At 42.4% G+C, this 27,163-nt stretch overlaps 1 protein-coding gene across 11 annotated transcripts in view; it reads left to right on the plus strand.

Annotated features, from left to right (window-relative positions):
• Positions 1-27,163, plus strand: part of KANK4 (KN motif and ankyrin repeat domains 4) — a 114,993-nt gene that overhangs the window by 48,885 nt on the left and 38,945 nt on the right. For 7 of the 11 annotated variants that reach the window (XM_075615951.1, XM_075615952.1, XM_075615950.1 and 4 more), the window contains 2 exons: positions 20,915-21,002; positions 23,573-25,297. In XM_075615951.1, the coding sequence (XP_075472066.1) occupies positions 20,987-21,002; positions 23,573-25,297 (1,741 nt within the window). In that variant the 5' untranslated portion in view covers positions 20,915-20,986. Of the gene's footprint in view, positions 1-18,674; positions 18,775-18,862; positions 18,931-18,957; positions 19,067-20,914; positions 21,003-23,572; positions 25,298-27,163 lie in introns of those variants that run through there. The other 4 variants (XM_075615954.1, XM_075615949.1, XM_075615953.1 and 1 more) reach the window with 4 other exon arrangements.

Below are 27,163 nucleotides of genomic sequence, written 5' to 3' on the forward strand. Positions count from 1 at the left end.
GTGTTGCCCTACCAACGCGTTTCGTGCTAAAATAAGTGCTTTCTCAAGATATACCTCACAAACAATACATTATCCAGGTTCGACTTAAGAGTATCCATTTATATAAATCATTTTTGTCTTGTTCTGTATATGGTCTCTAGCATTACGCATTTGTTTTTTTATTAGTTCCTGTCTGTTCCAGCATTTCCTGGTTTCTGCTGTTGCCCTGTCAACCCTCTTTCTCTGCTCTCTGAGTTGGGCTGCTCCTCCTCCCCTTGCTATTTGGTGCAGTCCTACTCCTATTTCCCCTTTGACCCACGTCACATCCTGCCTATTTCATAGTTGGCCTCCCTGCAGCTCAGTACTCACTGATTCCCTGGTAAAGTTATTGTTATTTACCTATCCCTATTTGCCACTACTACACCCCTATTTCCTTTCATTGTTCTTGTAGGTGGACGCTCACAGAGGTATGCAAGGGAGACTGGTTATGGTGAAATTAAATAAGGCTTTTATTGCGCCTGTTTCCTTAACATCAGGAAACCATCCAAACAAGGGGTAAACAAAGCTTCTATTCACTTGGGAGTATTTCTAGTAAAATACTATGCAGTCCACAACTCCCTTTAGATAAGCATGTCTCCCAGCCCCAAACATATATCATGAAATGAGCAGATATAAAAAGTCTTATAAATGAAAGTCTTATCTGTTCCTTGTGGTTTGGAGGTGAAATCTTCTCTGTTCCTGGTTGCTACCTTTTCCTCAGGGTTTGTCAGCATTCAGGTTTAGAAGTTTCCCCTGTGTCTTGAAAGCAGCACTGCTGTTTCTTCTGGCAGGCTCAAGACAACTGTCCCCATGCTCAGTCTCACAAGTTGTGTGAGATTCAGGCACAATCTCCCTTCCTGTCTAAAAAGACAGGCTTTTCTAAGCAATCTAATCAGGCAGGTGGTGTTTGTTAATTGACTACCAGCAGTTAACCACCACACTGCTGGATTAGAGGCACATTTTCTGAACAGGGATAACTCCCCTGTTACAGTTCCCAATTCACCTGTATTGTATTCCCTCAGTACCGTTTTCCCTTTTTATTTCTGTTTTGTGCCCCAATAAACACTTCAGTAAATAAGACAGCCTCTCCTTTATATGGTATAAGGGATTGAGTTAAGCTGCCTGCCTCTTTACTCACTTGCCACAGTGAACCTGGGACAGAACACCGGGAATGTCGTGTGTGGGCTTCCATATATGGATCATACCACCAGAACGTTGAGTTAGGATCTTAGAACATATACTTAATATTATAAAAGTTCTGGAGTTCCACAGTGTCCCAAGCCATTTTAGAAGTCATCATGGCTGTGATCCATCTGGATTGAAATACAGTATATAGGTATCAATCATGTTCAGCAATGCTGGAGGGGGTGGAAACAGAGTTCAACATCTGTCCCAACGTGAGACATTCTGGATATACAAGCTGGGAACGTCCCAACCATCAGGGCTGAACATTGATACAGACCTGAATTCCTTTTCCGAGTAATCCCCTTTCTGTTTTTGTTTTGAATATCCTAGTTCTCTGTGAATTTATTTTTGTGTTCTTGATGTAGTCTGCTCATTTTTTCTGATCCATCTCCATTTTTTATTTCTGTATTCTCTATTCATTTGTTCTTTAATGGGAAGAACAATTCCCACACAGTGTCATCCATTGATCACACAATACATAAGATGTACATTTTTTAAATTGAAATTCTAGTTAGATTTTATTTTTCGGTCATATATGGCCATTGAATAGTATGGCTTTATAAAATCAATCGTTTTCATATTTTTTATAAAGTCTTTAGAATAAAATAATAGTTATGTTTTAAAAGGTTTTTTTTTCCTTTTGATCTTATACTCAGTATTTGCAATAGTTAGAGGACTGGGGAATTTTTAGTTTTTTAGATTCTAATACTTACAGAGTTCAATTGAGAACTTGGTGGATACTCTTTTTTAGATTTAATTGGGTGTATTTAAAGACTTTGTTCTCTGTGATTAAGCTATACACCATATAGATATTATACTACGTTTCTAGCGTGGTATGCTTTTTCCCTTGCATTTAGAGTTTTATGGTTATATAGATTTTCTAGGAAAATTGTCTTTATTATAATATATGTAATGTACAATATATTTTTGTGTGTATATATTTATGTATTTTTTGGTATATGTATTTTGCATTGTTTTATGCACTAATGCAGCGGTGCGCAAACTGTGGGGCGCGACCCCCAGGGGGGGCGCAAGACTACCGACGGGGGGCGCGGGGTTTACAGAGGCCCCGCGCGCTTCCCGAAGGCACTTAAATTAAGTGCCGGGGGAGCTGCAGGGCCTCTGCAAACCTAACTTACCGTGGCTCCGGCGGCTTCCTCCTGCGTCACCATGGCAACGCGGCGTCAAAATGACGCTGTGAGGTCATGTGACGTCACGTTCCTATGGCAACGTGACGTCATTACGCCAGAGCGCGGGTAAGTTGGGGTTGGGGGGGGCGCGGGAGTGAGGGGACAGCCGGCAGGGGGGCGCAGGGAAAAAAGTTTGCGCCCCCCTGCACTAATGTATCACAGATACATCCTATACTCCATGTATAGGCTGGCATAGCATACATATTTTAAACTCCCCGTGTAGGGTGACATTAATATATTGATTAACATATGTACAGTACATGCAAGTAGTAACCACAGTGCCGATAGAGGGATATAAGTGACAGTACAACATTTGATCCCCCGAGGAAGCCAAGTCAATGTGAAACGCGTAGGGCATATAAACGCATGTAGGACACAGCCGTGAGGACAGACTAAGACCAGGAGAAGTCCCGCCCCTAGAAGTTCCTCACAACCCGGAAGTGTAGTGGACGATACAGCAGCCACAAGGGGAACACGCATCAAGGGACTGGTGTCTAGCGTCTCCATCTTAAAGGAACCAATTCTCCTTTGTTTGGAGCGACCTTTTGCCACATTTGTTTGTGTGTTTTTTTTTTTTAAAGTTTGGAATTTCTTCAAGTAAATGATGTATTTATCCTATTTTTTTATTTCCTGCGAGTCACTGAAAACAAATGGGAGATGAGAAAAGCACAATGTTATGTGAGTGCAAAATTGGATATCTTCCCCCAATCCAGTGATAAAATTAAAATATAACTACAGTATATATTTCTCTTTTTTTCGCTTTCTGTACCCGAACGAGGTTGCGTTCTGTTTTGGTTATCAGCAGTAAATATGACCTATATGTTTTCCAATGCATTAGTTCTCTGATGCTTGAAAGCAGCAATCCCTCCCAAAATCAAGCCGTGGTACACCCGAGGGACACCTTATTTCATATAAGGTAAAAAATATATAAATGTAATTTTGTTTTAGAACTTTCAAGCCCTTTACCTTCTGAACCATAGTGAGTCTGCGCCAGTGATTACGAATATTTAGATAAGTAACAGCTGGTACAACTCTAAGGCTTCGTCCGTGCTGATCACGCGTGAGATGCATGATCAGATCAATGTAAATGAATAGTAGTGTCCATACTGCGTGCTCGCGTGCATGTGAGTGTGGGTTGGGGCGTGCAGAGAATCGTTTTTTGTCTTTGCCGCGCGATGGGCTATTAATGTGCGGTTCAGCCAATGAGGGCGAACCCCGTACGTGATGTCACGGTCATGCCGTTGCCATGCTCCCCCATCGTGCAAACTTGCAGGCTAGGAATCGCCCCTACTTCAAGCGAGCGTGATGGCAGCATGGACGTGGCATTAGTGTCATAGCACCTTTTAGTAAAACTATGTCAGTAAATGTGTGTTGCTACAGTAGATAAAGAAATAAATAAAGCTTTATTCGATTTACGCATGCAATGTATCCAGGGAAGCTTTACTGCCTCCGGTTAAATGTTTGAAATGCATTGGTCTACTGTGCCGATATCTTACGAGCTGCCTGTAAAGTGACTGCAATGATAGCTTATTTGAAAGAATTAGAGATTCATTAAATAGATATATGGTTTAAGTATCAACATGGAAACGGCGCGTTGACGCATTTCTCCTTTTTTTAAAGCACATTTGCGTCAAACTATAAAACTGCTTTTTACATGTGGTGCAGAGTGATAGAAACCACAGATTGACACCAACTTAAACTTAAGATAATTTTTGATGGATGGGAGAAAAAATGGCGCACTGATACACAGAATTGAATATACAGTGGCGAGAAAAAGTTTGTGAACACCTTAGGATATTCACATATTTCAAACCTAAACTGTTCTTAGATCTTAAGCTGAATCCTAATAATAAGAGAAAAAAACCTAACTATAAACATATAATAAGCGCTAAGACCTAAATAATCTATACCATTAAGGTAAAAAAAGTGCCTAATGCACAATACGTGTGTAGCAACTGAACAAATCAAATGTGAATATGAAGTGAAATCCCTTTTAAAGAGAGGTCCATTTGATAAGGCTGCCTAGGGCAGGGGTGAGCAAACTTTTTATGCCGAGCCCCCCTTTTCATCCATAAAATTTCTCGGGCCCCCCCTGCCTGATGTAATCAAAATCACATTGAAAAAAAAAAAAAACCCTTGGGTCTCTCAGCTAGTACAATATAAATCCAAATATGTTTAAATACTTACATATTTCAACAGCTCGCGCTTGCAAAATTAGGCTGCGTCCACGCTGCCGCTGAGAGCGGTGACATCACCAACTCTCCAAGCATGAGCACAGGGTGTCCTGCATAATTTTGCAAGCGTGGATCGGGGCTATTTGTGTCTGTGTGTGTGTCTGTGTGTGTCTGTGTGTGTGTGTATTTGCTGCTGAGCGCACATCAAAGTCAATTTTGTTTGTCTCCCCAAGCGCCAAGCTTGGAAGAGCGTACGTGCACAAAGGCAATCCTTTGGGGGGGCATTCATCCACCTCTTTGCTACCTCCCTTCCCTCTCCCCCCCCCTTTTTGTTCTTCCTTCCCCTCCATGCTTTTTGTCTTGCTATCCCCATTGTCATCCACACTCCTACCTACAGTATTATTTATTTTTTCCCGTTTTCAATGTTGTGTTTTCACAGTTTTTTCCCCATTATTTCTGTACATTCATAGTGTGATTGATATAGTGGCAGCCTACCCTTTCACTCGCAGAGGATCGCAGCGAAGCAGGTTGCCACCGGAGGAGAGCAGGAACACAGCGCTATTGCAGGGCAGACACCGAAGGAGGGGCGTTTGACTTCACTGTGCTCGGCCGTGCTCCTCCCCGTACCTCCGAAGCCCCTGCGCGTGCGCTCACACACCATCACGTTGCCGCCACCTGCACTATCCTGTTCAGCCACCGCACACATGTTCTTGGCCGCCCCTCGTGCACAGCGTCTGCCGGCCCGCGCACCCAGTTTTCGTCGCACGCCGCCTGCGCCCCCCTAAATAATCTTGCGCCTCATTGCCCCCCCAGTTTGCGCACCACTGCATTACAACACACACTCAATCAATCACTCACCACATACACTCAATCAACACACACACACACACACTCACCACATACACTCAATCAATCATCACACACACACACTCAATCCCCCCCACACACACACACACTCAATCCCCCCCCCAAACACACACACCACACACTCAATCCCCCCCCCCCCACACACACACACTCAATCCCCACACACACTCAACCCCCCCCCCCCACACACACACACAATCCCCCCCACACACACACTCAATCCCCACACACACTCAACACCCCCCCCCACACACACACACAATCCCCCCCCACACACACAATCCCCCCCCCCACACACACACTCAATCCCCCCCCCCACACACACACAATCCCCCCCACACACACACACACACAAACTCAATCCCCACACACACACACACTTTCTCCTGGGGGGGCGACATGCTCCGATCCCCCAACCCCCCATGCTGCTGAAAACTGGTGCAGGAAGCAGACAGGAATAGAAGGAGGGGCTGTCTGTGTGCAGAGAGAAGCCCCGCCCCCTCTGCAAGACACAGACACATAGAAGCAGCAGCACGGAGCTTCTGGCCGCCCGTGCACAGCTCTGCCCGCCCCCAGGTTTCCCTGCAAGCAGCCCGCGCCCCCCCTACATAATCTTGCACCCCCCAAGGGGGCGCGCCCCACAGTTTGCGCACCGCTGGCCTAGGGGATCCAGCACACAAGTGCTCTCAGATGAACTTGATACAATGGATAAACATTTATGCCAAAAATAGAAGATGGAAGAAATGGTGCAATACTGCAAACACTTTAATAAAAATATTTAAAACAAGACAAGTTTACACTTACAATGTGTCATGTGTTTTCAAACGGATACAAAATTGCCATCTGCAGCATGCAAAGAAAAACTCAGCTTTCAGCAGTGCCGGGTGAACGTCACTCCTTTCTCCTCCTCGCGGCCGCAAGCTATCCGACACTCTCCCTGATGACGTCACTGCTTAGTCCGGGTTAGTCCCACACTGACTGACGGTACGAATAGGCTCCTCCCTACGCGTTTCGTGACCGAATTGTCACTTCCTCAGGGGATTTTGGCATAATTGATTGCTGTATGGTGTGTGGGCTTACCCGGTCAAGCATACAGAAGGCACCCGGAGTACCACGTAGGGTTCGTGGATCCTGGAAAGAAGCCGGGGGCCAAAGAACAGATTCTATCCACTGTATGCAAAACAAAGTTATCTTGTAAGTAGGCATTATTATCACGACTTAGAAGCAGTACCATACGTCCAGACTACTGCGCAATGGTCTGTTGTCTTTTCTGTATTCAATAGGAAGACACGCATCAAGGGAGAGCCATTCCAGGATTCTAACATTGGGATTGGACTATTGAGACATTTCTTCTCTTTTGCTGGGACATTGTTTCTGGACATTAATACTGGTACTCTTAATATCTTTATTCAAGTAGCGCGCCGGGGACTGCATTCCCCCCGCTCCCCCCCCCCCTGTAACTCCTAAGAATAGATGAAGATAACCTGATCAAACAAATGACACAAAAACAGGATACTTTTTCAACATTTATTTATCAACAAATGATTCGACATTTAATATCCATGTTTTGAAAAAGTAAGTGACCCTTTGGATTCAGTACCTGGTGGCGCCCCCTTGAGCAGCAATGACTTTAACTAGGCGTTTCCAGTAACTGTTGGTCAGTCTCTCGCATCGTTTTTGAGGAATTTTGTCCCATTCCTTTTTACAGAACAGTTTCAACACAGTGACATTGGAGGGTTTCCTTGCATGGACAGCTCGCTTCAGATCCTGCCACAACATTTTGATTTACGTCCAGACTTTGACTAGTCCATTCTAAAACGCAGAATTTCTTCTTCTGCAGCCATTCTTTTGTAGATCTGCTTGTATGTTTAGGATCACTGTCTTGCAGCATGACCCACTTTCGCTTCAGCTCACGGACGGATGGCCTGACATTCTTCTCTTGAATCTTCTAATACAATGCAGAATTCATGGTTGTGTCAATGATGACAAGCCGTCTAGGTCCAGAGGCAGCAAAGCAGCCCCAAACCATCACACTCCCACCACCATGCTTGACGGTTGGGATGAGGTTCTTCTGTTCGAACGCAGTGTTTGTTTTTCACCAAACATTACGTTTCTTATGATGGCCAAAAAGTTCTACCTTTGACTCGTCTGTCCAGAGGACATTGTTTCAAAAGTCTTGTGGATCATTTATGTGCTTTTTGGTGAGCTTCAAACGGGCCGCAATGTTCGTTTTGGAGAGCAGTGGTTTCCTCATGGCAATCTTTCCATGAACACCATTCTTGTTCAGTCTTTTTCTGATAGTTGAGTCATCAACACTCACATTAGCCAAGGAGAGAGTGGCCTGCAGGTCCTTGGATGTTACTCTGGGGTTCTTTGTGACTTACTGGATGATTTGCCGGTTGGTTTTGGAGAGATTTTGGTAGGACGATTGCTCCTGGGTAGAGTGACTGTGGTCTTGAACTTTCTATATTTGTAGACTATCTGACAGTGGATTGGTGGAACCACAAAGCCTTAGAAATGGTTTTGTAACCCTTTCTAGACTGATGAGCACCAATAACTGCTTTTCTGATGTCCTCTGAGATTTCTTTTGATCGTGGCATGACATGTTTCCACACACCTGTAAGGTGAAGACAAAACTCACAAAGTTCCTGATCTTTATATAGGGTGGGGTCTCCTAAACGCACACCTGAATATCTACCTAATAATTTAAACACCTGATTATTATTATCCCCTTTAATTTAGCTGATAAAACCAGGGTTTTACTTTTGTACATACCCTGACTCTTAATTACTCATTGTTTGTCTAATTCATACATCACTTTATTTCAAAAGACATGGAATTGGTCACTGTAAACTCTATTGAATATTTAAGAAGAGACTGGTTTTGATTCAAGAAGGTTATCATGGGGAAACTATAGAGTTTCCGTAATTATCATTGGGGTTCACAAACGTTTTATCGCCCCTGTATCATTACAATATGTACATCATGTAACTCCTCCAACTGACAGTCCCCACGGAGCTGGCTGGTACACACGGGAGAAGATAGGAGCACGTTGATACATTAACACAGGATAAAAATTCCTACATTTTGCTCCAAAATGGTTTTGATTGTTTACAATATGTAAACAAATTAAAGCAGCAATGCACACTGGTTGTATTTTTTTGGGGGGGAGGAAGGGCGGAGGTGTAATTGCCTGAACCAGGGGTCCCCCAAAGCTAATCCATAATCACCCAACCTCTTAGATTTGACTCCTTTTGTCCAGGGAGGGGAAATATTTCCATCCAATCAGAAAATACCTTCTTTTTCATGTTCGATCCAGGGCGGCCAATAAAAAGCTGCCACATTAATATCAGTCTAGGCCGGTTTGCCACAACCAAATGAAAGCAGACGCTTCGCCGTGAGTCGCCAAGCCATGGGACCTGTCGCCGGTGCCTGCTTCACCGCTAAGGTAAATGCCTAAACCCCCTGCCCTAAGCCCTTACCCTAAATCCCCCTACCCTAAGCCCTTACCCTAAATCCCCCTACCCTAAGCCCTTGCCCTAAATCCCCTTATCCTAAATCCCCCTACCCTAAGCCCTTACCCTAAATCCCCTTATCCTAAATCCCCCTGCCCTAAGCCCTTACCCTAAATCCCCCTGCCCTAAGCCCTTACCCTAAATCCCCCTGCCCTAAACCCCAGCCTTAACGACTAAAACCCCTTAAATAACCCCCTACCCTAAACCGCTAAAACACCCGCTAAACCAATTAAATTAACCCCCTAACCTAACTGCCAAAACCCTTAAATTAACCTTAACCCCTTATCCTAACCAATAAAACTTACCTTAGAAGTGTCCGGCGGGGCTTCCAGTGGCGGATCGGCTGCGGTTGACGGTCCGTCTCTTATCGAACGCCGGTGGTCATTGGGTCACGGCGAGACGGCCGTGACCAAACGTCCCATTCCGCATAAACATCGCAGCTGTCAATTGCTGACCCGGCTGCCATATTTGTAGTTTTTTTGTGTCAGACACCAGCACACCAAACTACAAATATCTCGAGAACCCCGGGGTCCCCAGACTTCGGGAGACCACAGACTACAACAGGTGATTAGAGAGGAATTGCACCCTTACAGGAGATTTGGCAGACTTGTCAAGGATCTGTCAGTTAGGGGTAGTACTTAGAAGTCATATTCATAACATTAAAATAAGGTTTGAGGACTAACACTGTACAGCAAACAATTGTATCACCAATCCCTGCGGAGGGGAGTGTGGTATTTCTTCCTTTGATACTGTATGAGCGGGTGCTGTATCTCCACTGTTCCGTACTCTTGGGAATTATGTCAATTCTTGACCATGTTATATAAATCCTCAGTTATAATGATGGCACTTCTATGTTTTTTAAAGGAAGTGTAACAGGAAACTGCCTGGCTTTGATCATCCATGTTTTGTTTATAAAGCCTTCTCTTCACTTGCAAGTATTTATACAGCTGTTGGGATGGTCTAAATACTAGCTATATTTGTTTGTAATTTGTTATCTTATTTTAGTGTGAAGCACTGTTAGATATGCACGGTTGTTATTAATAACATACAGATACATTATTTTTTATGTTATTTTGAACTTTATGAACAGGTTTGGCATCAAAAGAATACAGAAAGATTTGTGTAAGAAATAGCGGGGTGTTACCACCCATCTATAACAGGATTGCTTTGACAATGTACCTCAATGTGATTCACTGGGCACCGTTTGCTGAACACTGTACTCGTATATTAACAGAAAAACGTTATCACATCACATTATATCCATTATTAATTATAATTAGCACCTCTGGCAGCATTAATCTGCTGATTTGCATTACACATCTGGGAGGGGGGGCGGCGGCTGGGAGGGAGGGGGGGGGGCGTGAGACTAGCGGGCAGCTGCAGCATCCCCCGCGGCTGCTGCTGGGTTGGCGCATGGAGGCGGGTGGCTAGGGGGGGGCGAGATTTGCGGGCGGCTGCAGCATCTCCCGCAGCAGCTGCTGGGTTGGCGCGCGGAGGTGGGCTGGGGGGGGACACGTCAGACTGGCAGGCGGCTCCAGCATCCCCTGCGGCTGCTGCCTAGGACAGGAGGCAAGCGCCCCCCCTTGCCCCCTCCTGCGGACGCCCATGCATATGACGCCGCTAAGCTCAGAGCCGGTAAGGGAAGAGGGGGCGTGAGCAGGGGCGAGAGCTGACAGGGGGGCCACAAACAGAAAAGTTTGCACACCCCTAGTCTAGTCTACACTTAGATTTGACTACCCTGCTTCAGGAGATACACATCAGGAGAGAGAAATCTAAAGTGTGGACTAGACTAAGGCTGAGTCCCCAGTTAGCACTGTGGCACACGCGTCCGGCGGGGGGGCGGCGCGTGCACAGCGCTGCACCGCGATATGCGGTCTGAGGGGAGACGGAAGGTTTGCGACGGGAGGGGGCGTGGCTGTGTGTTTGCGGGGGCGTGGCCATGATGTCCTGCGGCTAGTTCGCCCTCATTGGCTGAACCGCTGGCGGGGGCGTGGCCACGCCTCCGTCGCGAATGCCAAACTCAAATTCCCCTGCCTGCATGACAACCTGTCGCGCACCGCTGAGGAAAGGTGCGCGACAAGGTAGGGACTGGGACCGGAGTAACTGGGGTGCGGGGGGCTTGATCGTACAGCGCACGCCGAGGCGTGCGCTGTAGTAGTTAGTGGGACCGCAGCCTAAGCCTATCTTATTTTGCCGCTTATAAGACTGTTGGAGACATGCAAAATTACATTCTGTCTGTCCTTCTGAAGAAAGGAGGACAGATTGTGAATCTTTGGTTTGAGTCAAAAAGCACCTGGTAGTAATTGCTTGGGTCATTACATTATTTAGCATCTGGCTTACTCCAAACAACTGTTGCTACAGTTGTTGCAGGCATGTTCAGGTTGCTTCAAGAAGATGTTGCAAGCAATGATAATACTTACTTTAAACATCTACAGACTCTTAGAGAATCACATGAGGGGTCCTGCAGCAGGGATGTATGAAAAAGCTGAATTCCTCAAAGTGCTGGCATGAACTGATAAACACCTGAGGTCCTGCCCCAATACACATTAAGGCCCATATCCACAAAAGGGTGTTAAGCTTTAGCACGCCTTTACTTTCATTCATATAAATGTTGCTTTTTGTGGATTGGGCCCTAAGATGCATCACTTCTGTAACAGGAAGCACCGCTGTCGCTAAAATTAATTAACACCATCTAAAGTTAAATAAAATGTGTCAAAGAATAATTAACACACTATGCATACAATAAATATAGTTAATATGGCATTGACTCAAGATAAATTGCATTTTTAATGCAACAGGGTGTAGGGGTACACATCCTACCTCCCATGAGTTAAACCCACTTTTTTTGTAATTACGTACTAGCTATTTTGGATGCAAACCTCACAGCAAAATGTTTCCTGCATCTCTCAATTTCACAAAGGAACATAATGTTTTGTAATGGTGCAAATAAAGTACTGTGGAATGAGAAATCACGTGTAATCATTTTCAATGAATTTATATTGGTTAATTAATTAGGAATTTGTCGCTAGCAGACAGCTCTGCTTGGCCTCTTGTCTTATTACTTTTTCATAACGTATGATCCCTTCTATATTGTTGTAATCTGTTTATTACATACAATTTCAGTCCTTTGATATATTTTATTGTTGGCTTCACCTACTATTAATATTATTCGTATTTTCTTTTTGTTGATGTGTGATAGCCAAAATGAGGTCAGGGAATTCAAGACGAAACTATGTGATTTTAATGCTGTGGTTCTATCTTGAACAAGTGAGGTTGTATTTTTTCATTTTATTTATAAAATGTTTTACCAGGAAGTAACACATTGAGAGTTACCTCTCATTTTCAAGTATGCCCTGGGCCTAGAGTTAATGTTGGGAATGTTAACAAATAGTGAGACTCGCTTTAAATAAGTGAGGCTTTGATAGGCCAGAAGTGCTGAAAATAACAATTCTTGTTGACGGTTTTTCATGTGTTGTCCGTTTTGAAGTGCTGTAATCCACTAAAATGTTCAGTGAATGGAAAGCAGTAGTTGCCCCATTTGTTGTGGCAAAGCAGTAAATTTCACCTATGGTCACTGTTAGGTCAGGGGTGGAGTTGTGTTAGTAGCTGTATAGAAATATATCGGTGGCTGTCCAACTCCTAATTAAAATGAAAACATTTTTTTTGTTGCAAATGCTGACTGTGTGTGTCCTGCCTGCAAACAACTTAACTATCAGGAGAAGACTTCCTGAGTGTCTCCAGTTGGATGTCTGGAAAAGTATAGGCATTGGTTCTGCAGTTTCTGCTCTGCAGCTTTACATTTTGAGCAAGCTGAGGCGATTTTTCAGTTCTAGTTACAATTCTCTGCTGTTATTGGTCATTGATGTTGATTGTTTTTCGTCTTCTTTTTAATCAGTTTTATTTTTTCCAACTTCGGATTCAGATTTAATCTGCAGCAAACCGATTGGTGACCACTCCCTGTGTCAAACCGGTTAAGGACTGTGCAGTCTTCAACCATGTGTTTCATGTTAGTTACGATATAATCAATTTCATTGTTGACTTCAGTGGGTCCATTCCATGTCCATTTTCTAGTTGGATTCTTCTTGAAGAATAAATTCATGATGTAGAGGTTTTCATATTCAGCAAATTATACCAATCTGTCCCCACGTTCATTCCTGTAACCGTACTTACCAACTGATGCTTCGGCTTTCTGGTAGGCACCAATCTTTGCATTGAAATCTCCCATAACGATCTTGAGGTGACAATTTCCTTTGTTGTTAAATTGGTGTATTTAATTGAAGAAGTTTTCCACTTCATTGTCGGCATGTTGGAGTATACACTTCGATTATTTGAAGTCTGTATCTCTTTGTCAACTGAACGATGATTCTGGCTGCTTTTTCTGATGAGCTTTAATACTCCACTATGTTATTTCTCCATCTCGGTGGCAAGTACTCCACTGACTCTTCCATTATCTGCACCTCTGTAATAGAATAGGTGTCGGCTTTTGAGCTCAATCTTTTCTTCTAACCAGTGGGTTGCCAGATTTAGGTTTGAATGACAGCTTTTATTTAACCTCCGGGGTTTCTTAGCGCTCTCTGCCTTCCTGCCTTCTTCCGGAACGCTGTCAGGCCCAGGGGCATTCCAGCCTCCGGAGAATTAGAGCCATTGCTTTTTGTTGTGTTTGATATTTGGGGATTGAGGCCTTACTTGACATTCTGGCCTCATTTGCATGTTCGCAAATACCTTTCCCACTTTATCTGGGTATATTGTTCAAGCTTTCATGGTATGGTTAAATGTACCAGCACAAGTGCTACTATACATCTTCCTAAACACCTATTGCCACCTTCCCACTGTAACGTTGCTGACTGCAGGACAGGATACGGACCTAAATGGCAGAGGCAGGGAGTAATACACCGAGCTTGGCCTGGGATCAGAGGCCTGGGATGCAGGGGTAGTCTGGTACGGTTCAGGGGTCGAGGTAGGCGGCAGGCAAAGGGTAGTCAGGTCTGGTTCTGAGGTCGAGGCAGGTGGCAGGCAAGGGGTAGTCAGGCCCGGTTCCGAGGTCGAGACAGGCGGCAGGCAAGGCAGAGCTCAGACGGGACAAGGTACAAGTACTTTGCACGAGCAAAGTTGAATAGCAACTGCCTGCTATTTAAAGGCCAGAGGCAATTCCTGGCAATGAGGTCCAAAGCGAGGCCTACTTTCTGTGAGGGCAGGGATTGCCAGGAAGCAAGCTGGCCATAGTAGCTACGGTGAAGATGATGTCACTTCAGCAGTCATCCTGGATATTCGGACAGATCCCTTATACCCGCCAGTTTGTGGCAGTGAGATAAGGATTTGAGGGAAGTGAAGATGATGTGTGTGTATATATATATAGATATATATATGTGTAAAAAAAGAGATAATTTATAGAAGGTTTTTTGATTGATAGAAGCAGCCGTGGTCCTTAAACGACATGTGGTTAAGTGTTGTGGAGAGGGCAACCTGTGTGCAACTTCTTACAGTGAGATCCTAAGTGGTTTGGAACCTGTTAGCTACCAGTGATGTGCCCAGAGAATGTTTTATCACCAGTAAAGACCACAGTAACTGCTCATCTAACTGATCCTGCTGTATGTCATCAATTCTAGAAACTCTATTTCTATGCTGTCCAATTTCTCTATGAGCCACACCTAAAATTCTACAGGCATGTTTGTTACACGAGAATTTCCAAGCTTTAGTTTAATTACTTGATCCTAATAGTTTGTAGTCAATTGTTAAACCCATTATCTCCTATCCCATTACGAAACTGGATAATATGCTTTTGTATTGTTTAAAGTTTTAGAACAGCTGACTGCTGTTCCCAGATCCAGCACATTGCAAAGCCATTAATTTATTTCCTGTGTAGTCAAAAGAAGTTCAAAATCTAACAAATATTCCCAGTGAGGCCATATTTATTTCTGGAATCTTAACAAAAGCTCTTCTGAGTATGAGCTGATCTTCTTTCCACTCCCTAATATCAGGCACTGGTATAAACGAAGTACAATTGTGGCCAATTTGTTTGTTTAGGGCCCAATTTTAAACTGTATTTAAGGATTATGTATTTATTTATAAAATGTTTTACCAGGAAATAATACATTGAGAATAATCTCTAATTTTCAAGTATGTCCTGGGCACAGAGTTATGTTGACAATCAGGGGTGGATTGGGCCGCCAGAACACAGCGAAAATGCCCGGTGGGCCAGTGCCACGTGGCTATTAAATTTACGGTAAGTAACACCTGCCGGTGCTGTGGACGTGTGCCACAGCACGCTCGCATGCTTTGGGCCGGTGCTGCACCATGCATCGCGATTACAGAACCCAGCGCTCCTCTCCACAACAATTAAATTGTTTGCCGGGGAGAGAACGGGGCCTCTGTAAGACTTGCCATTTCAAGAGCAGACCTCCTCCATCGACGTGGCTGTGTGATGTCACATGGCATTGCATTGCCAAAACAACACGCCATCATGTGATGCGGCGACATGATGACGCAGCAAAGTCGGTGGAGGAGGTCGGCGGGTAAGTGAAATGCCCGGAGCACATTTCACCTCCAATCCGCCCCTGTTGACAGTAAATGGTTGCGTTAAACAAACAGTGGTTAAAAATGATGTTAAACAAAGCATATGGGTAGCTCCGCTGGCTGATATTACAGATTTAATTTGCACTGCCTTGACTCCTTGCAGACGCACTTACCAGCACACCCTCCTTCTATCTCTGTAAGTTCCTACCACTTAGATTGTAAGCTCTTTGGGGCAGGGACTCCTTTTCCTATTATTTCATGTCTGAAGCACTTATTCCCATTATGCGTTATAATATTATGTCACGTGTATCACTGCTGTAAAGCGCTTTGTACCTGGATGGTGCTATATAAGAAAAGATATACATACATACATATTTACAGACATTTCATGGACAGTTAGAGATAATATATGTTATGGGCGTATGCAACAGTTACAGACAAGATTAAAATGTGAGACATCTGAACTCTTGAAAGAACTTAAACTGGTGGCGGCTCTGAAAGTCTCCGGTAGATTGTTCCAGTTATGTGGTGCACGGTAACAGAAGGAAAAGTGACCGGATTCTTTGTTGAACCTTGGGACTGTGAACATTATTTTTGCCAGATCTAAGGCAATAAGTGCTGCGTGTGGTAGGGGTGAGGAGCTTGTTCAGGTAGCTGGGTAGCTTGCCCAGAAAGTATTTGAAGGCTAGACAGGACAAATGTACCGTACCATGCGCCCGGACTCAAGTGATGGCCAATCTAGTTCTTGGAGCATTTCGCAGTGATGTGTGTTGTAGTTACATTGTGTAGGACAAAGCGAATTACGGAACATGAATAACCGTTACAGATTCTTAATGGCCTTTTAAGAGTTGGGCTGTTAAATATTGCAAATGCATTGTATATATACATAGGGGGTCATAAAAACAGAAAGTTCCAACAGTTAAGAGATGTTATCACTTAGTCAGAATGTGACTGCGCTTGAAATCCCCTTACACCACCTTAGTGGCATATTTTCACCTTTCACTTGAACCTATTACCCTTTTTTACATTATTTTCACATGTGCCCTGCGGATTCGTTGCTACATTGCTGTTTAGATGTTGGGAAACAACTTTTGAAAAAGCAGCATCTTCCTCTAGGGTGGTACATATTTTTGATTTATTTTTGATTCTCCACCCTGTGTCACGCATTTAATATATTTGCACATTTATTATATTGTCACCAATTTAGTGATTATTTATTTATTATTACTTTTTTATTGAGTCACTTTTCCAGGAATTTTTGCCCTTTTTCTCCTTTTGTTCCCTGCCATATTTGTATGTAACTGTTTATGTAATTATCAAACCTCTGTACCGCCATACAGAATATGTTGGCACTTTACAAATAATAATAATAATTTTCCTCAAGTTGATATGAAGCTCTTTCACACTTAAAGCGAGTGAAGGACATGCTGTGTTATGCAGCGAGTGTATTTCAGCATTAATGAAGAGGATGCATATGTAAGCAGGCAATTATTTAAAGCTACTTGCTAATACAAATGATCACAGTTAAACATTGATTGCACCTGATATTGATGGCTGCAGTATTTCTAGTGATTTACATTTTACTGCAATAAGATATTTCACATAAGCAGTGGCGGGTTTACAAAACTGCCGCCCTTACCTGGTGCCGTCCTCCTTCATTGTGCCGCCCTCCCCCTTCAGCGTCAAATGACGTTACGCTGTCACATGGGTTCGTGTTGGCAACATGAAGTCACGTTATCTCGCTGCCCTGGTAATGTGACGTTGTGGCGTAAGTTGACGCCATGTGACGTCGCAGTGTCATTTGATGCTAAAGAATGAGGAAGGTGGCGCAAAGGAGGAGCGCGGCACGAAGGGGAAGGTAAGAACTGTACAGAGGCCCCACGCTCTCCCCGGAAATCAGTGGGGAAGAGAGCGGGGTCTCTGTATATGGGAATTTTGCCGCCCCAAAATGCCCTAGGCCAGGGCCTATCCAACCTAATGGTAAATCTGCCACTGGACATAAGTATGTGAGAGTGGTTGCTGTCTCACAGATACTATAAGATGCTATATTTGCTACATGCCGGACTGTAACAAAGCCCTCTAAACTAGTTTGAGACACATATCGTTCTTTTACCCTTTTCTAGTCAATTCTAAGTGAGAAAGTGAGTATAAAAGACAAGATTGGCTGAATATGTATCAATAACATGGAGGTGACTGCTAGCCATGTCTAAAGAACATCTAAAGAAGCTCCTTCTAAAGAATTAGGTCGCTCAACTCCATTTTTTGGAAACCACCACTTCTCTTGACGTTGAGGTTTACTTTCCTTTTGGATGCTTACCTAGCGGGAATTGGAAGTGTACACAGAATACAGAAAGTGTGACCTGGGTCTGTGATTGCCATAGAAGTAAGGACGTGGTTGCCAATCATTGTTCCGTGGCCCACCACATGTCACTGGATATATGCGTGCTGGTCCCCTGAACACTTTTTGCACTGATCTTTTTCTTTTTTTTTATCAAGATGGGTGTTACAGCAGCACTCTTGATACAAAACGGTAGTACCACAAGCTTTTTATATTAGATGTGTATGTTTTAGGGGGATATTTACATCATAGGGGAAGGTTTGCCTAGGTATTGGGGCTTTCAGTCCATGCCAGTGTTAACATGAGTTTACTACCCTCCCGTAAGGTTGGATGGTGAAGAGTTATATTTCTTTACTCATAGAATTTTCTTTTTGAAGATCAAACACTGCTTCAGCCATTCTGCGCTGCAGGGCCTGCTGTATATTACTTTGAAGGAGTTAAGGAAAATGAACAATCCCTCCTGCATGCTAATGATCTGAGAGGTGCCAGGCATGCAGGTCCCTTGTGCATTTTTTGCCTGTGCATATACTGTGGTCTTGCTGAAGAATGCTGTGTGCCTGCTGTTAATTATTAAATAAGCCAACTTTTTTTTCATGGGAAAAAAAATAATTTACTGTTTCACCGATTCCGTCTCTTATTTGCTACAGCTTTGCTGCTTTTTCACAGCATGACCTAATCACTATAAACATCCTTTCTTACCATATCTCACATATTTGCAAAGGGAAACGGTTTCTAAAAGACTGCACATTTGCAGAAATAGAAAACATTTTCAATAACTGTTCCACTTTCTCCAGCAAAAAAAAAAAATGTTATATTTGCTTTGCTGTCAAGGTCACCGGTCACCTGACGAAGCCCATTAATAGCTAGGAAGCACACATTGCTGCCTGCTGTAAACATTTTCCTATTGACATGCAATGGAAACAAGCCTCTCTGTGAAGAAAACAACAAACTCCTACGCTTTTCGGGTCATGTAGGTAGGAGCATTTCAATGTGAAATTGCAAAATGTTTTCAAATGTGAGTTTTTTTTCCCCCTCTCCCACTGGGAATTTTCCTTTTCGAAATCAACTTGCTGCAATGCAGACGAACACGACAGCCCCTGGCAAGCTGAGGCTGTGATAGTGTTAATTAGGTGTTTTTAGCGTGTTTTTTTTTTTTTTTTAACCATGTTAGTTTGGATTATGTATTTGCTTATGCACAGGCAACTAATTGCATCTCATTTGTATACTGGCTCGTTAAATCTCTTTTATGTGTGAATGTTACCGGAGGTATGCTAATGTTACTGATCGAGTTATGTGGGCAGTTAGAATGCAGATTGTGTTGTGCTAGTTTTTTTTATAGGACATATTTTTAGTATTATGACACAGAAATGTGCTACAGTATTTGATGCTTGTGATTAGATTTTAACATTTGTGGTTGCTCTTTAAATAGCTATTTAAATAATGTATTATCATATTATACCATTCGCTATATATCTAGAGGTCTTAGCGCTGTACTAACCATGGATCACATATGAATTGCGTATACATTTATTAGCACGATTGTTATATTATTTATACCCCAAACATCTAAGCCGTACTTTACAGCAGGGGTGCTCAACTCCAGTCCTCAAGACCCCCCAACAGGACAGGTTTTCAGGGTATCCCAGCTTCAGCACATGGACTCAGTCGGATTGAGCTACCGGTGCTGAAGCAGGGCTGTCCTGAAAACCTGACCTGTTGGGAGGTATTGGGGACTGGAGTTGAGGACCCCTGCTTTACAGCATATGCATACCGGCAATGTGAAAATACAGGGACAGGAGTATCAGGCATAAAGTAAAGATCGGGAGAGAACCTGTCCCTAAGAGCTTGCAATCAGATGAGTATGGGTGACAAAGAGACAATGGCATTGTATATGTATCCAGGACGAGCATTAAGAAAAGAAAATCATCAGATATATGACTTACATTATTTCTTCAGAATAAATACTCTCTATGCTGTTTGTTTACCAGTCAAAGAGGTTTGTTTTACAGGGGTGAAAGTTATTATTATTATCTTTTATCTGTATGGCGTCAACATTTTCCGCAGCGCTGTACAAAGTGGGAGGTGATGCATTTAAATATAAAATCTTTCATTTTGGAGGTACCGAAAATGTGCAATTTTGTGGCACAGATCAGTGATTAGCGTCCGTCATTATGCGCAGTGAGGATTACTGTAATTACTATTTTTTTGCTCTCTCTGCCTTTGTGTGCACTGCACCTTGATACAATGTTACCCCATGTGTTCCAAGAGTGACCATGACTAGAACCAAAAGGGGATATGCTGTAGAATATATTGCAGCTCCTTTGAAAAGCCCCATTATTTCATTAGACAGTTGGGGGAGTTCGAAAGTGCAAGGCAATACGGCTCCCTCTAAAGAGACAGTGCGCGTGGCGCTATAAAAAATAAAAATAACATTGTTGTTTTAATATATGCAGCCTTTGATTACCTTTATTGAAAACGAATTACCTAAGCTGACGATCGATTGGTTCTCCCGTAATCGATCAGCAAAGATTTTGCTTCCCAGGGTTCATTAAATGGCTGCTTTTCAGGTTCAATCAATCCTTCAGTCAATATAACTCAGCAACTACAATATATCCTGATATTACTAAGGTAACATTATCTACTGTTACTGTTTGCAGCTCAAACTGCTGGGAATATTGGCAACAAATGATCATAAACAGAGAAGTGTTACAAAGATCTTGCACTGCTGGGCAATTGGGCTAAAACCTGCTATAGAAATCACAGGATGCTCAGTATATTAAAGCTCGTTAAAAATGTCATTGAGTGGAATTTAAAAAATGCTTGGATTACTCCTTTAGAACAGGACTTGATGGCTTGTCCAATTGCTTTCCATGACTTGCTGTTGCATTGCATTTATGAATATGCCATACTATTTATAAAGCAGTACTAGCATCGACACACAAACACGTACTGTAAGCGTCTTCTATGAAAACATAACATCCTGTTCCTTAAGAGTTTCCACATCACCAGTAGTAACGAAACCCCTTAAACAAGACGGAGGTTCAGCAATCAGGTCAACTTAGTAGTCAACTTGTTGGCCTCGTTCTTCTTCAGCATTTTGTATTTTCTTTCCAGGTTTGCCATCCTGTTTCTATTGACTCTTTGGATGAAGTTTTCTACTCCAACCCGACAGAAGAAAGTCTGAATATGGAGAAAACAAATGGTATGTGACTTTCATTGCCAGGGTACTGTTAACCATGCTGATACTGTATGTTGCTGTAACATGTTTTCTGTACTTGCTACAACGTGTCAACTCACTTTAGAAACATTGATCTGAACACCCCAATATCTCTTCAAATAATAATTACAAAAATTGTCTGACTCGCAAAGAAGTGAAGCTGCAGAGGACACAATAAAAGGAATCGCTATTTACGATTTCCCCTTATTATTTCATCCAGTTGCTACATCCGTTCTCTCTAGTGCAGTGTTTATCAACAGGAGTTCCTAGTAAACGTTGGGTTCCCCGGGCGTCTAAATGGTTCCTCACATGTTTCAGGTCATTTGAAAATCGTATCAAAGACAGAATAATTTACAATGCATCTGATCTCAGACGCGCTATTAGAGAGGGTTGGGGTTCCTTACAATACATCTGATCTCAGACGCGCTATTAGAGAGGGTTGGGGTTCCTTACAATACATCTGATCTAAGACACGCTATTAGAGAGGGTTGGGGTTCCTTACAATGAATCTGATCTCAGGCGTGCTATTAGAGAGGGTTGGGGTTCCTTATAATGCATTTGATCTCAGACACGCTATTAGAGAGGGTTGGGGTTCCTTACAATGTATCTGATCTCAGGCGTGCTATTAGAGAGGGTTGGGGTTCCTTATAATGCATTTGATCTTTGACACGCTATTAGAGAGGGTTGGGGTTCCTTACAATGTATCTGATCTCAGGTGTGCTATTAGAGAGGGTTGGGGTTCCTTACAATGCATCTGATCTCAGAAACGCTATTAGAGAGTGTTGGGGTCCCTTACAATGCATCTGATCTCAGGCGTGCTATTAGAGAGGGTTGGGGTTCCTTATAATGCATTTGATCTCAGACATGCTATTAGAGAGGGTTGGGGGTTCCGCAGAATTTCACAATATAATTATAGGGTTCCTTAACAAAACAAAGGTTGAAAACCACTGGCCTAGTCTCTTTAAAAAAATGGTATATCAATGTCTTGGAAGATAATAAATGTCCACAGGTTTTTTTTTAGTCAAAGTACATTTTAATAACCCCAGGTGAGTCACTGGTTCTTTATGTTTCCAATGTGCACCAACTGTTTTGCAAAAAGAGGATGTCTCCAGAAGCTTCTGCTTTGCATGACCAGCGACCAGCTCCTTGGCCCTTCTTCTAATAGTTACTATTTCAAAAAGCATACATAAATCTTTTCAATTTAACCGTCAGGTCATCCACCTGCTGTAATATTATATGATCAGTTACAGAGTTGCTCATGATTAAGGTTTGCCAATAAATAATTACATTGTATCAACAACACCAGTACCCTACATTACATATTGTGCTATATTTACAAAGAGGTGATATTCCATTAAACACACGGAAAGAAGATTACAGCCCAATTATGTGAATTGGCATAAGGTGTCTGGTGAAATGACACCATTTAGTAATGGGCCATTATCTACCTCCTGTCTTTATTTTTTTAGGCATTTCTGTATTTGATGATCTCATAGTTGTATACCTGACACAAGCATATGGGCTGGTATGTTCATCCAAACAGGATCTGGGAAAAGGAAGCTGGGGGACATTACAGAGATCTTGCGTCTTGTTTTAATTACGATTCATTAACAAATGGCTAAAAGTGGAGATTTGTCCTTGGTTGTGATACCTTTTGATGGACCAACAAGATCATTCTTCATAGAGCAAATATAACATACAAATCTTGAGCGTGTACAGTACATGGGAAAAAGAGACTTCTGAGTTTTCATGAAGAACTCTCATATTGGTTAGCATAACCTATAACAAATCTGCACTTGTCCAAGAAAATTACTGCTTCTAAAAGTTTGAGCCAGATGGATAAAAGTGAATAAATCCTTTTGAATGTAGAAGGTTTCTCTCATTCCCAGTGATGGAGGGGGGGAGAAAGGGGGGGAGACAGGAAACACAGAGTTACACTCCCGAAGAGGATTTTCATTTTAGATGGAAGAGCCGAAATTTGTACAGTTTGCAATACTGGTGCTTATTAAATCCATTTATCAAACTCTGAACAATTATTGTCCTACACTGCACTGCTTTGATTAATCACCACCATTAAAACAACTGGTGATATAATTAACTTTTCTGTATCACTGTTCCCAACTATCTGAATTTCAGAGAGACTCTATAAAATGAGCCAATCTTCTGTGACTCCACTGTTTTCTCCAGTATTTAGCAAGATCTTGAAAGTGGGATTATAGGCTGTAGACATTCATGGTAAGAAGGAGTATAGGGAAAGGTGTCAGAAAAGCAGAGACAAGGAGCACAGTGGGAATGCAGTGTATTGGGAATGTTAGATAACCTGTGCAGTTCCAGAAGACCAGAACTGTTCTCTTGACCACTTTGGACTGCAGACCGATGTTTTGCAAAACTGTGGGTTTTCAGTATACGGTATTCTGTAATTACTGTGTCTGTTTATAGATTTATTCACACTTATATTATTTAGAAGTCAGCCTAAGTCCATGAAAGGAAGTCCTACTTAAATAGAAGTACAAGCAAGGGTGTTCTCATGCTCAAACACTATTGGTCTCTTTCAGGAGAAGATGTTTCACCGAACACAGAGAAGAAGGAAAAACGCATGTCCTATTCTGTCGAGACACCTTATGGGTTTCATTTAGACCTTGACTTTCTGAAGTATGTGCATGATATTGAAAAAGGAAATACCATAAAGAGGATACACATTAATAGAAAGGCAAAGCAATCTAAGTTTAGCACTCTTCCTCGAAACTTTAGTGTACCTGACAATGTGGCACAATCTCATGCTTCCTCCTCTAGCAAAACCTGGGGAGCCATGGGCTACAAAGCTGATGCCAAGGATAGTAATGTTTTCTCAGAGAGTGAGTCATCGCTACGTTTACGATATGTGCATGAGTTAAATTATAGGAGGAAGGATAATATATTTGAGACACACAAGTCAATGGGGGAGTTATCTCAGGAAGAATTTACCAGCTACAGAGGGAGGCCACAGTTTGCCAGAGCATCCAGTATGCCAGCAGCACTCCCAGAAAGCACAATGTCACCTGATCCAAACCAGTATCTGATACTTCCACAATCAATAAATAGTTTCAGTGAAAGCAAATTTGCAAGTCTGGAAGAACCATTTGGTCGACGACATACCAGTTCTGAAGACCACATTACAGCCGCGCTTAAAAGAATAAAAGAACTTGAAGAGCAGTTAAAAACCATTCCTGAACTTAACCAGACTATATCAGTGCTCAAAGGGGAAAATACCCAGCTAACCGCACAACTCAAATCTGTTTCACAACTTCTTGCGGACAAAAAGGAAAAAGAGGGGGCAGAACTGAACATATTGGAAAGTGAACCTAAGTCTGAAGCTGTAGCCATAGGAAATGGAGAAAGTGTTATTCATGGACCTTTAAGCTGTGCTAACTTAAATCCGTCCACATTTTTGGCTATTAAACAACAGGTTACTGATTTGGAAGAACAATTAGAGGACAGTAAAAGGGAACTGGTGAGTGTTAAGTTATTGGCGGAGAGGCAAAATAATGACACAAAGTTAAAGGATGTGCGTATTGCAGAACTCACAAGCATATCCAGCGAAATGGAGGAGATCCTAAACAGAAGATCAATGGAAGCTGTAGAATACAAAGATATTGCCGTAAATACTGATCCGCTACAATCCACAGACAAAAGGGGAACCTGTGACAAAAGCATGTATGTCAATCTTTCTGTTGAGACTCAATCAGTGGGATGTGGTGATCAGGCAATAAACCTAGAGGAGACTTTAGGTGAGGAATGTGCAGTGTTATCACTGTATGACTTGGATAAGACTGGTTCAGGCCCAGTGACTAATGTTACATTGGGCATAGAGCCTGACGGCTCCCAAAATGTGGACTGGAGTGAGTTGAAAATCGAGGAACCCATAAGTAGTGATGTTACAGTTGACCATATTGGAGAAGGGCCACTGGAAACCCATGGAACACAGACCCAGATCTGTGAGAGTAAAGCATGTAGTAATGAGGGAGAAACGGGTGAAGTCGAACATTGTCCCACTGCAGATCGAGCTCCAACAGAGGCATCTATTGGACATTATGTAAAACGTATCCAGGAGCTGTTACAGGAGCAGTGGACATATTTGGAAACTGGATATCCAGATTTAGCCAGCGCTATAAAACAGCCTGCATCCAAACTCAGTTCAATTCAGCATCAGTTGGTGAACTCCCTAAATTTGTTATCATCAGTTTACTCAACTCAAACAGCATCAGATAAGGAGAAGGTCCAGACCGGAAGCCAACAAAGCGGTAAGTGGAGAATATAGAATATTTTGTAGTGCTGTAAAAATGATTTTGAAATGTTTTGCAAAAGATATGGTAGATATATAATCATAACTTGCAGCCAGAACAGTGATAACATCCTTGTCCAGATATGCGGATTCCTTTAACATCATAAACACTGTTACTTATAGAGCCTTTTGATTTTTGTTCCAGGCTAAGCATGTCCAAATCAGCTCACCTCCCTCGATATTTTTACTTGACTGTCCAGTGATGTTGGGGAAAAGAGCTGTTTATTTCACTTCTCCTCTCCAGTGACAATCCATCGAATAGAATGTCATTATATGTTTTATATATATACAGTATATATATATATATATTATATGATATGATAGGCTAACACTGCTTGCTACAGTAAGTCAGAATAAACAGTTGGGAAATATGTGTGATCTATACTCTAAGTGCGGCAGTGCCATGAATGTGTAATGTTTTGTTTGTCAAGGTATAATGTAATTAAACAGAAACCTTTTAATATACACATATCAACAAAACTACTTTCTCTTATCAGCATTATTACATTTATCAAGCATGGCTGCATTGTGATGTGCTTTATATACAGTAATATACACACATTCGCAGAGATTAAATAGCACGCATTAGTACAGGGGGCTCAACTCCAGACCTTCAAGACCCCTCAACAGTGCAGATTTTAAGGATATCCCTGCTTCAGCACAGGTGGCTCAATCGGTGGCTCAGTCATCGAGTGAGCCACTTATTGAGCCACCTGTGCTGAAACAGAGATTTCCTTAAAACCGGACCTGTTGGTGGCCCTTGGGGACTGGAGTTGGCTGGCCCTGTTCCAGAATGTGATGAGTATTTCCCGATCAGTGATGTTCAGTGTTGCTAATCACAGAACTAAATCTCACAGAGGCGGGCGCACGGATTTTTAGCTTCAGTCTCCTAGACCTCTGTGGGATCCAATGTAAGAAGAGCCAGAACTTTTCTATTATATTGCAATATTTGGGTGAAGAACCCCCATATTGTGTTGATTTGGGCCCTGTAGGTGGATATCTCTGTATTCAATACTCAGCGTGCACAACGCAAGCATTTTATTATTACAGGCAGTCCTCGTTTTACAACGCTTTGCTTTACAACGAATGGCTTATCCAACGCTATGCAATGCATACCTATATTCATTTTTACAACGCCAAAATGGCTTATCCAACGCTCTTACGACGCTTTGCAACGTTGTGCATGTGTTTATATATATACACATTCACATAAACAACGTTGCAAAGCGTCGTAATGGCGTATATATATAATATTATACTATATAATATTATATTAGACGATAAAATATATTATATTTTATGTTATATTATATATATAATACAGTATATACACACTATATAATTTATGTGTGTGCTGCATATCTTATTGCCTGCATAAAATATTTGGTGTATTTTAGTGTTAAAAATGCCTTCAGGAACGGAACCTTTCATTTAAACAGTGTTCCTATGGGAAAACGTGTTTCGCTTTACAACGTTTCGCTTTACAACGCCATTTTGAGTAACGCATTGTGTCGGATAACCGAGGACTGCCTGTACTCCGTCTCACGGAGTAATGCTCTACTCTTTATTTATATTGTTCTGTACAATAGTGAGAGCTGATTGTCAGTGTAGCATTGTGTTAATATGTATGTATAATGTTATTGATATAGCTGCAACCATATCTACCGAGCTTTACACAATTACAATACAAGTACAAACAGTGGGGATAAGAGCAGCAAGTAAAAGGTAACATTAGGGAGAAAGAGCCAGCTCTGAAGAGCTTACAATCTATGCGACTATCAGCCTTTTTTATATATTGTCCCAATTGACTGTTCCAGCTGTTTTC

The sequence above is a fragment of the Ascaphus truei genome, chromosome 10 (genome assembly GCF_040206685.1).
Source record: "Ascaphus truei isolate aAscTru1 chromosome 10, aAscTru1.hap1, whole genome shotgun sequence".
NCBI lineage: Eukaryota > Metazoa > Chordata > Amphibia > Anura > Ascaphidae > Ascaphus > Ascaphus truei.